The sequence below is a fragment of the Spermophilus citellus genome (assembly GCF_964194105.1).
Source record: "Spermophilus citellus genome assembly, chromosome: 13".
NCBI classification, from domain to species: Eukaryota; Metazoa; Chordata; class Mammalia; order Rodentia; family Sciuridae; genus Spermophilus; species Spermophilus citellus.
Window position 1 is genome coordinate 110,441,531 of NC_138193.1, and position 11,727 is coordinate 110,453,257.

The window sequence follows — 11,727 nt, forward strand, 5'->3', positions numbered from 1 at the left end:
AAGAAATTGAATCCAGGACTTTATGCATGCTAGGAAAGCATTTTACCACTGAGCCATGTTCCCAGTTGCCCTGCAATTTAAAAACCTGATATTTTGAGCTGGGCGCTGTGATACAAGCCTATAATCCCAGTGATCTGTGAGACTGAGGCAGAAGGATTTAAAGTTCGAGACCAGCCTCAGTGTCTTAGGCCTTCAGTAATGTAGCGAGTAGTAGCCCATTGGTAAAGTGCCCCTGGTTTCAGTCCCCATTGCCAAAATGACAAAACAAAAAGAAAAGAAAAGAAAAAAAAAAAACCCTCTTATATTTTTACTTTTCTGCTTTCCTCCAAATTCAAGATACCTTCAAGGTTCCCAAGCTCAAATAATGTTGTTTCAGAATAACTAGATTTGAAGTGTTATTGTAAAAATGCCCTCCTTGTTTTGATGAATTTTGATTTAATAGTGCATACAAATTCATATTAGAGTTTGTTCATCGAGTGAAGAGAAGAGCTGATCCTAATCCCATGAAGAACACTTGTAAATTATTGGTGGTAGCAGATCATCGCTTTTATAAATACATGGGCAGAGGGGAAGAAAGCACCACTACCAATTACTTAGTAAGTATTTGATATTGCATGAGGTAATTAAACAAAAAGTTTATGTAAGTGGGTAAATTCCTTTAGGAGAAGTTTCCTGTAATTTTCAACTTAATGGTTTCATTTTCTGAGTTTTTTACATTATTACTACATGGAAACTTTAGTTTCAAATTTATGAAAACCTGTTTTTCTTTTGAACTAATATTTTTTGCACATTGGAATTTTTATGCATATTGGGGAAAGGTCATAATATGTTCTTTGTTTATACAAATGAGCTCTTTTTTTTTTTTTTTTTTGGTACTGGGGATTGAACTCCGGCATTCAACCACTGAGCCACATCCCTAGCCCTATTTTGTATTTTATTTAGAGACAGGGTCTCACTGAGTTGCTTAGTGCCTTGCTGTTGCTAAGGCTGGCTTTGAAAACTCTATCTTCCTGTGTCAACCTCCCCAGCCTCTGGGATTACAGGTGTGTGCCACCATGCTTGGCTACAAATAAGCTTTTTAAAAAAATCACCACCATAGTGGCATGATCCTGTAGTATCACATTTATGGATTTATACTTTAAAGTCAAAAAACTATTTTTTGTGAATCTGTGTTTTTTTTTTTTTTTCCTTTTCCTTATATGTATATTTCAGAGCAGTCAGTTTGGTTCATGTCATGTTAAAGAGCCAATCACATAAGTACATGAAATAGGTGGGACTTTTATGGTCATAACTAACTAGGGCAGAGATATGAAGGAAGATTAAAGAAATGATACTGGATTATTTTTTTTTTACCCCCAGTTCTTAGGATCAAACTCAGAGCTTGGTGCATGCTAGGGAAGTGTTCTTCCACTGAGCAATATCCTTATCACGTCTATGAACTTTGAAGCATCAGATAGTGTAGTTTTAAAATCAAGGGACTCATTTTTCATTGACATTTTTTGTTAGTATGACCTCATTCATCATGATAACTCGGCATTGACCAAAATTTTACTCAGGGTATAAAAAGAGAATGGGGCTATTCATGAACCAACAAACAGACTAAGGCAGTAAAGACGTCTTTCTTATTGCCTTGCTCTCCCTGGTCTCCATTTTATTTGTACCCTCCCTCACTCTTCTTTCCCTTCTCTTCCATATCAAGTGAATGAATTTATTATGAAAATAGTAGGAGTCATTGCCATTCTTGTTTCTTAGCAAGAGAAATCAGTGGAAAAGCTTCTCTCTTAATCTGGGTTTTGTATTAAGGAGCTTCTCTGGTCTCATTCCTTTGTTACACTGTGAATGAGTACAATGAAAGGTCTAGTTTTTTAAAAAATTATATTTCTTACGGTTACTTGTAAGCAAAGAACAGTTTCTTAGACCTGTAACTTGCCTTATTGTTGCCAGAACTAACTTCGCAATCTGGATTTTGAACACTAGAATGTTCTCTTTGAGAACAGATGGGTAATTAGCATTTTGTCTTTCTTGGTGATTGTGCTCCTCCCTCAGTCTTCCCAAATCAGAACAGAGTAGGAATGGTGCAGTGTACCTCATTCCTTCTGCTCTCTCCCTGCCAAACTTTGTGGAATGCAGGTTGGATAGCAGCTGACTGTTGTTGCCTTTTTACCTGTTCTGGGTAGGCATTGAAGGTACTTGTCAAGGGCCAGAGTGAAGACAGAGTACTTCTAAGAAGGAAATAATTTTAGGCAGTCAATTGACACTTAAATTTCATTTTCATAGTTGGTAGAAATGGTAGGTTGTTAATTTCTTTGTTTTATGATAATGGGGATTGAATCCAGGGTCGCTTTACCACTCAGCTGTACCCTTAGTCTTTTTTATTTTTTATTTTGAGACAGGATCTCACTTAGTTGCATAGGACCCACCAAGTTGCTGAGGCTGACTTGCAGTATTCCGGCCTCAGTCTCCCGAGTTGCTGGGATACTACTGTGTCTGGAAGGAATGGTAGATATGTAAAAAGTTGATATTTCAATTCTGTATGTAGTCAGTTACCTAAAGTTTGGGATAAACTTTAATGTTGTTTCATTCTGGTAACAGCACTTTTAAGTTTAGGGCTAAGAATAATTTATTTGAGTAAAGCCATCAGTGATAAAGATTAACATCTTAATGCTAGTTTCTGTAATTAGTAGGACCATGTGCCATGGCATTTTTTTTAAAAATTATTTTATTGTTGGTTGTTCAAAACATTACATAGTTCTTAATATACCATATTTCACAGATTGATTCAAGTGGGTTATGAACTCCCATTTTTACCCCGTATACAGATTGCTGTGTCACATCAGTTACATTTCCATTGATTTACAAATTGCCTTTCTAGTGACTGATGTATTCTGCTGTCTATCCCATTCTCCACTGTCCCCCCTCCCCTCCCCTCCCCTCCCCTTCTCTCTCTCCATCCCCTCTTCTCTCTCTCCATCCCCTCTGCCATGGCATTTTCTCTAAACTGAATTTATCCTTGAACATTGTTCTAGTACAATGCAAAAAATGGTAAAGATCTACACAATGTCTTTTTCTTTTATACACACAGATAGAGCTAATTGACAGAGTTGATGACATCTATCGGAACACTTCGTGGGATAATGCGGGTTTTAAAGGTTATGGAATACAGATAGAGCAGGTATTTATCAATAGACATGGCCTTCTGTTACTTGGTAAATTTATATGGAGTAAACATTTGTATTCAAACCCAAAAATTTATCTTTGTCATTAATCATAACTAAATATTCTCAAATGCTAGTGGTTTTTTTATGATAAATTGTGCAGTGTTTTAATATTAATTCAAGATTATGAAATTTTCTGTCCTGAGGCTCTTTTTTGTTGTTGTTGTTGTTTGTTATTTTAAATATTTTGTTGTAGTTGGAGACAATACCTTTATTTTATTTATTTATTTAATATTTAGTTTTAAGTTGTAACTAGACACAATATCTTTATTTTATTTATTTATTTTTATGTGGTGCTGAGGATCAAACCCAGCGCCCCGCATGTGCTAGGTGAGCACTCTACTGCTGAGCCCCAGCCCCAGCCCCTGAGGCTGTTTTTGTCAGGAAGACTTTTTATGACACTTTTTAAAAAAAATATTATTTTTAGTGATGAACACAATATCTTTATTTTTATTTGGTGCTGGGGAATCAAACCCAGTGCTTCACACATGCAAGGCCACAACCCCAACTTGACACTTTTTTGTGTGTGTTTGTGTGTGCTGGGAATTGAATCTAGGGTACTTTACCACTGAACTGTATCATTTGCTCCTTTTATTTATTTATTTTTTGTGCTGGGGGATTGAACCCAGGGTCTTATGAATGCGAGGCAAGCACTCTACCGACTGAGCTGTAGTTCCCCCTGCTCTTTTTATTTTATTTATTTATTTATTTTAAGAGAGAATTTTTTAATATTAATTTTTTAGTTTTCGGCAGACACAACATCTTTGTATGTGGTGCTGAGGATCGAACCTGGGCCACACGCATGCCGGGCGAGTGTGTTACCGCTTGAGCCACATCCCCAGCCCCTGCTCTTTTTATTTTTTGAGACAAGGTCTTGCTCAGTTACTAAGAGCCTCACTTATTTGCTGAGTCTGGCCTCAAACTTGTGATCCTTCTGCCTCAGCCTCCTGACTTGCAGGGGTTACAAGTGTGCTCCATCACGCCTGGCAATTCATCCTCTGATTATGCTTCATTCTTTAATGAAAATTCTAGCATATATTTTTTAATTAGTCAGAAGAATTACTCAAAAATACTATATAAGGCATTGATATGTAGAATCATTAGATGCCATTCCCTAGTATGTACAACAATGTTACACTAATATCATCTTAATTATGTCTTATGGTAAAGCAAATTTTCCAAATTGCTAAGTGTAATTAAAGAAGTTTCTGAAATTGAGTATTGTTTTGCACAAATAGATATTTTATAGGTAAATTATGGGAATCGTATCTATTTTTTCCAGGCTTTCTGTACTAAACCATATTCTTATAGGTTTTATAGTATAGAATTTAGAGTTTTTTTAAAAAAAATTTTGAATTTGTGTGCCATATTTATAAATGTTTAACTTTGTTAGTATTTATATAAAACTAAGAGAATTATTTTTTCCTTTTCCATTCTTTTTTCTATTTTGCATTTTCTTTTTAAGTTATTTGAATAGGCAATGTATACACAGTACACAAACCGTGAAAAGTAAGTCTCCATAACTTCTCTTCATTGTCAAAACAGTTCCTTTTCTCTGAGACATCCACATCACTGGTTTCATGTGCACCTTCCTAGAGATGTTGTATGTAGTATGTACTCTGTGTGTGTGTGTGTGTGTGTGTGTGTGTGTGTGTAAGTCTGCATTTGACACAGTGGCAGTATGCTGTACTCTTTTGTTCCTTGTCTTTTCATTTCTCAGTACGTTGGAGATTATTCCATATTGGTGCATATAAAGTGGCCTTCCTTGTTTTCAATTGGCTTTGTCATGTTCAAGTATTCAAGAACCAATAAATAAAGTTACTTTTTGCCTTAGGAACTTGGAAGCAATTGAAGAACATAGGAGACAAAAATATTAACTTCTTTAATCCGTAAAAGATGGATTGGAGAGTGTGATTTAGATGTGCAGTCTTGGTGGGCTTCCAGATAGGTTCCTCTTTAAGAGTTGACCCTGACCACCCACTGCCAAAGCTGCAGAGCTTCTCCCTAGTGGAGAAGTGGTGGTAGTGCAGACCAGAATGGGCTGTCTATGCAAACAGGCAGAGAAAAGAGACACAGAAACCATTGAGCTGAGTATGACTTCCTTCTTTTTTGCAAACTCACTAATCAGAGTGAGTTCTTTTCTTTTCTTGTTAGGTTTAATATGAATGTGTCTGAAATGCATATACAAAGAGAAGGCTGTGTTCTTTATAGTGTTTTATTCCTGTGGCATACTAAGTGATATACATCTTATTCTTCATTTCTACATTATTGACTGTAGTTGTAATAAATATTTCGGGCTTATGTAGCCCAAGTTCTCATTTTTTCTGAATAAATGTAGAGGAAAAATATAACAGAAATATAGAGAATATTAAAATTTAGTACATTTATAACATTTTTTTTCTCCCCCCCCCCTTTTTTTAAAGAGAGAGTGAGAGAGGAGAGAGAGTGAGAGAGAGAATTTTTAATATTTATTTTTTAGTTTTCGGCAGACACAACATCTTTGTTGGCATGTGGTGCTGAGGATCGAACCCGGGCCGCACGCATGCCAGGCGAGCGCGCTACCGCTTGAGCCACATCCCCAGCCCCATTTATAACATTTTTAAATAGCTCATTGACGTGTGCTTTCCATATCATGCTTTTCAGTTTGATTTAAATGTTGAGTAATAGAACTGAAGAAGTTTTGGAATTTTGGTTCTAAAACATTTTTTCTGGCACGGTAGACAGACTTTTGAGTGGATAAAATAATTTAGTATCTAGAGTCTTGTGACTTTTTTTTGGAAATGTTCTAAGTATATTCTCTCTTTAAGTATAGATTCGCATTCTCAAGTCGCCACAAGAGGTAAAACCTGGTGAAAGGCACTACAACATGGCAAAAAGTTACCCACATGAAGACAAGGATGCTTGGGATGTGAAGATGTTGCTAGAGGTGAGTTGGAGGATCCTGACACTATCCTCTTAACAGCACTGGGATTTCTGATATGTAGATTGTATCTGCACTAATGAAGGGACATATTAGAAAAGAGTGGTGGACCTGGAGCAGCCTCCTGCTGGTCCAACAGTGATTCCATGTCCTGGATCAACTGGTCAAAAATCTGAAGAGGAAAAATGCTATGAAGCAGTGCCTTTTAATCTTAATATCTTCCAGAATTTAATAAGCTGCAGTGGCTCTTCTCTGGGAAGTAGCATAAGTACCTAATAAATAGATTTTATTTATTTATTTTTTTGCATTGTGTTGTTAGCTCAGGTCTCTCTGAAGTTTGTCCATGGATCTCTTACGGCAGTAATTATCAAATAGGCTGTGCACGTGTATTGAACAGTAGAAATATAACTTGGACACCTGAAAATTTTCTGTAGGAATTTAAAATTTTTGTTCTGGTAATAAATTTAGATAGTTAAACATTCTTATAATATGGATTCTTTCCTTAAGATTCGGCCACATGATTCCAGTGTCTGAGTTTGTATGCTGTTGCTTTGTTGTAAATTGAACTATGAAGTGATAGTGTTTTATTTTTTAATGTATTGGACAATGTATTAATTTCCCATAGCTATTCTAACAGATTGCTATAAATTTAGCAGCTAAAGAACATTTTTCTTTTTTTGGGGGGGGGTATCAGGGATGGAACCCAGGGATGCTTAACCACTGAGCCAGATTCCCCAGCCTTTTTATTGTTTATTTTGAGACAGGGTGTCACTAGTTGCTAGGGCCTCACTAAGTTGCTTAGGCTGTCTTTGAACAGAACATTTTTTTTTTTAATCTCATAGTTTCCATGGGTTAGTACAGGCATAGTGTGGTTCATCTGGATTCTCTGTTTAGGGTCTAATGAGGCTAAAATTAAGTTTTTGAAGCTTGATGGAATTAAAGGCTATTATCAATTTTTTGACAAGATTGAGAACCAAAATGTGCTGTGTCTATATAGTACTCTTGGCATACCTTATCTAATTTGATCTGCAAACCACCCTGAGAGTTAGGTTAAGATCCACTGTTATTTTGTAAAGAGTTATAGCTCAGCATATGTATGAGTCAACTTCAGCTGCTATAACAAGCTCTACAGACTGGCGGCTTAAACAATAGGCATTTATTTCCTTAGTTCTGGAGGCTGTAAGTTCAAGATCAAAGTGTTTTCAGAGTTGTTTTTTCTGAAGCCCCTCTCCTTGGCATTTATGTATATGTTGTTCTTTTTCTGTGTCCTCATATGATCTTCCCTCTGTCTTTTTCCTAACTTCTTTCTCATAAGGACACCAGTCATGCTGGATTAGGGCTATTCAGATGACCTCATTTTACCTTAATAACTTCTTTAAAGGTGCTCTGTCCAAATATAGTTCATTCTGAGTTATAGGAGGTTAAGACTTCAATATGTGAATTTTGAAGTGGCTACAGGTCAGCCTATTGAACCTGTTCCTGCCAGGTGCAGTGGAGCACACCTGTAATCCCAGCAGCTTGGGAGGCATCGAGAGATTTCATAGCCAGCCTCAGCAATTTAGTGGGGCCCTGAGCAGTTCAGTGCGGCCTTATCTCTAAATAAAACACAAAATGAGGCCGGGGATGTGGCTCAGTGGTCAAGTGTCCCTGAGTTCAATCCCCCGTACCCGTCACCCCTCAAAATGACCTATTCCTAGTGAGTCCTACAACTAGCAATGGCAGAAATAGATGTGAGCAGCTAGATCTCCTAACTACTGGAACAGCCAAACCATGTCACCTTCCTGGTTTCTGTGGTTCTCTGGATAGCTCAGGCTCTGGAGGATCCGGAGGGAAGCACAACTGTTCACAGGTGCTCCTTTCCAGTGCTCTCCCCAGTCTCCTAGAAGATTTCCAAAAGTCTCACCCTCTTACATAGAGCTGTCAGAATCCCAGGCTGTACATTCTTCATTTCTCATACAGGGTTCTCTTACCTTTCACTTCTAATGTTTTTAGAAGCCTTTTTTTTTTTTTTTTTTTTTTTGTACTAGGATTGAACCCAGAGGTGCTTAACCACTGAGCCATATCCCTAACCCTTTTTTAAAATTTTGAGTCAGGGTCTTACTAAGTTGCTGAGGATGGCCTCCAACTTGAATTCTCCTGCTTCCTGAGCCACTGGGATTACAGGCATGTGTCACAGAAACACAAACACCAGAAGACAAGGGAGCAGGGCTTTCAAATGCTGAAGCAGCAAACATACCCAGCTACATGATCAACTATGCTCATTCCCAAGCAGCCTCATTCCCAGATACACAAAACCCCAAGAATTTACATCCCATGGACCTATTTTTAGGAGGCTCCTTGAGAATTTAACAAAACAAGGCATAGATCAAGAACAAAACACAGGGTCCAGATAGCAAGAGAGTACAGGGTGCCTTAAAATGCGCTTCAGGCAGTTTAAAAAAAGTCATGATTTTTTAAAAACTTAGAGTGTTTAAACTGTTATGGTAGAAATTTGTACTGGAGGTTGAATTTGAGACACTTTATTGCTGACCTATATCCCTAGTCTTTTTTGTTTGTTTGGTTTGAGACAGGTTCTGCTGTGTTGCTGAGGCTGGCCTTGAACTTATGGTCCTTATCGTAGAAGTTTTTGGAATAGTGTGATAACCATCTTTGACTGAAGGAAAAAAGTCTTTACAGACTTACAGTGTTGATTAAATAGTTTAAAATTTTTATTTTAGTACATAAACTAGATATTTATACTTTTCTGTAAGTTTTTATTTATAACTCCTTCATCTTATAAAATATAAAAAGTTAAAAGTCCTCCCCAACTCAAATAAGTAAATAAAAGTAAAATATACATTACTATTAACCAGTAGAAGAATCCTTGAAATACTTTAGAATTGTTTGTTTTGATATGAGGGCTGCAGTCCCACTGCAGAGTTGGAGTACATTGGGTCCTGGACTATAGGCCTTCAGTACACTCCATGGAGAAACAGTGAGTTTTGCAAACGCTTTCCTTTTGTGCTCCTCCATCCCCAGATGGTATGAACCCCAGGGAAAGAGCAGTGTGCTGCATGAGAGTGGGGGTGTTCATTAGAACTGTGACCAGACTTGGTGTTCTTCTGGAGTATTGAGTTGTCATTATCTCTTAGATATGATTGCTAATTTAATACAGAATTTTTTTTCCCGTTGAAGCAATTTAGCTTTGATATAGCTGAGGAAGCATCTAAAGTCTGCCTGGCACACCTTTTCACATATCAGGATTTCGATATGGGAACTCTTGGATTAGCTTATGTTGGTTCTCCCAGAGCAAACAGTCATGGAGGTGTTTGTCCAAAAGGTAAGTTTTCCCATTGGCCTTGTGAATGTGTTGCTGGAATGGTAAACTGACTGGATTACATTATTATTCTATACTTAATACATAATTTTAATTTATGTTTCCTTTTGCTTTTAGCTTGGAATAGTAAATTTTCTTACATTATAATTCTGTATTTAATTTTTATACATTTCCTTTTGCCTTTAGCTTATTATAGTCCAGTTGGGAAGAAAAATATCTACTTGAATAGTGGTTTGACCAGCACAAAAAATTATGGTAAAACCATCCTTACAAAGGTATGTCCTTTGATCTTTTTAAAAGGATAGATTTGGAGTTTTGGGTGTTAGACCCTCTGTTATATATTTACATAAGTGTCTTTAAAGGGAAGAGTATGTAATATTTTAAATTTCTGCCTAAAAGAAATACATGTTTTCTGGAGAAATAATGAGAACTTAAAAAACTATATAAAGGGGGCTGGGGTTGTGGCGCAGGGGTAGAGCACTCGCCTAGTACTTGTGAGGCCCTGGGTTCAATGCCCAGCACCACATAAAAATAAATAAATAAAATAAAGGTATTGTGTTCAACTACAACTGAAAAAAAAAAAAACCTATAAAGAATAAAATGACTTGCCAGCTTCTTTCCAGGCACGTCAGGACTGTGTGTTTCTTAACCCTGCCCTCTCAGGTCCTTTGTCCTACAGCTCCTCTTGGGGCTCCTGGTGTTGGGCTGCAGTGCAGCTGTCATTTTAAGGCATCCTGTAGTCTCTTGCTGTCTGGACTCTGTGTTTTGTTTCTCGATCTACGCCTTGTTTTGTTATATTCTCAACAAGCCTCCTAAGAATAGGTCCATGGGATATAAATTCTTGGGATTTTGTGTATCTGGGAATGAGGCTGCTTGGGAATGAGCATAGTTGATCATGTGGCTGGGTGTGTTTGTTGCTTCAGAATTTGAAAGCCCTGCTCCCTTGTCTTCTGGTGTTTATGTTTCTGTTAAAGAGTCTGCGTCTTTGGCTTTTGCATGTGACCTGTTTTTCAGATCTTGTTTATGTGTAAATATATCTGTTCAGAGTCTGTTTGTCTACCAATAATAGAAAACTTAAAAACTGTGGCATAAATAAGGGGTTCTTTGTCTCAGTGAGAAGCAGTTAAGAGAGTCTTCTCCAGGTGGCATTGCAACTGAGAGTTGCTTATCAGAGCCTTAGGTTTTCTGACTTGCTTTCAGCTGTTCTAAGCACAAGTCCTTTGTCCTTGTTTTGTCATCTTATGGTCACCAATGGTTCTCTCTTATGTTAGAAAAAGGTGGAGAAAGCAATCATAGCTGACCTAATCTGTCCCATTAAAAAAGCTTTTCTAGAAATTTCATTGCCTGGCTTCTTCTCTATCTTCCTGGACAAAACTGGGTTCCATGAATGCCCATAGTCCTAGAGGAATGGGGCTATTTTAGCTGAGCATATTGCTGCCCAGAACAGAATTAGGGTTCTTTAAGGAAGAAGGGGAGAATAGATAGTGGTAGAAAAATATCAGTTTCTGATACACTGATATGTTGTCTATAATGTAATTGGTGTATGGTGTATGTTATTTTTCTCCACTGTGATAGGCACATGGGCCTTTCAATCTTGAGACTTGTGTCTTTATGTAAAATGTCCTTGTGTTATTTCGTTGATAAATTTTGTCTTTTTTTAGATTCCTTTCCATGTCACCCATTATTTTTCTGTCTCAGCTTAATTTCTACAATTGATAGAATACATCATAGTCTGATTGTTATCTTTTGTAGCTCTAATCAAAGGGCTCAGTAGGCCCAGCAGACAAAAGTAACTGATGTTCAGTGTTTTCTTTGCATGGTCCTTAAGGAAGCTGATCTGGTTACGACTCATGAATTGGGACACAATTTTGGAGCAGAACATGATCCTGATGGTCTAGCAGAATGTGCTCCGAATGAGGACCAGGGAGGAAAATATGTTATGTATCCTATAGCTGTGAGTGGTGACCATGAGAACAATAAGGTATGTGTGGTTTGGAGTCTTTTAATGTGGGTAGGAAAGGAAGTGGCTGTATGGTTTTCTCAAAATGGCAGCTCAGGGCCTGGGGTTGTGGCTCAGTGGCAGAGCGCTTGCCTTGCACATGGGAGGAACTCACTGCGATATTCAGAAGCACATAAAAATGAACATAGATATTGTGTCCATCTGTAACTAAAAAATGAAAAAAAAAACTTAAAAAAAAGGGAGCTCAGGAAAGTATTCAATTCCTAGGTATTTCCCTAGGGATGGAACTTCAAAATATCTTAAAAAAAAAAAAAAA

General features: G+C 37.4%; 1 protein-coding gene across 4 annotated transcripts in view; it reads left to right on the forward strand.

Annotated features, from left to right (window-relative positions):
• ADAM17 (ADAM metallopeptidase domain 17) overlaps window positions 1–11,727 on the forward strand; it is a 57,885-nt gene that overhangs the window by 30,415 nt on the left and 15,743 nt on the right. For 3 of the 4 annotated variants that reach the window (XM_081265105.1, XM_081265104.1, XM_081265106.1), the window contains exons 6-11: window positions 463–596; window positions 3,083–3,172; window positions 6,028–6,141; window positions 9,310–9,454; window positions 9,638–9,726; window positions 11,280–11,432. In XM_081265105.1, coding sequence (XP_081121231.1) covers window positions 463–596; window positions 3,083–3,172; window positions 6,028–6,141; window positions 9,310–9,454; window positions 9,638–9,726; window positions 11,280–11,432 — 725 coding nt within the window. Of the gene's footprint in view, window positions 1–442; window positions 597–3,082; window positions 3,173–6,027; window positions 6,142–9,309; window positions 9,455–9,637; window positions 9,727–11,279; window positions 11,433–11,727 lie in introns of all 4 variants that reach the window. The other variant, XM_081265107.1, reaches the window with a different exon arrangement.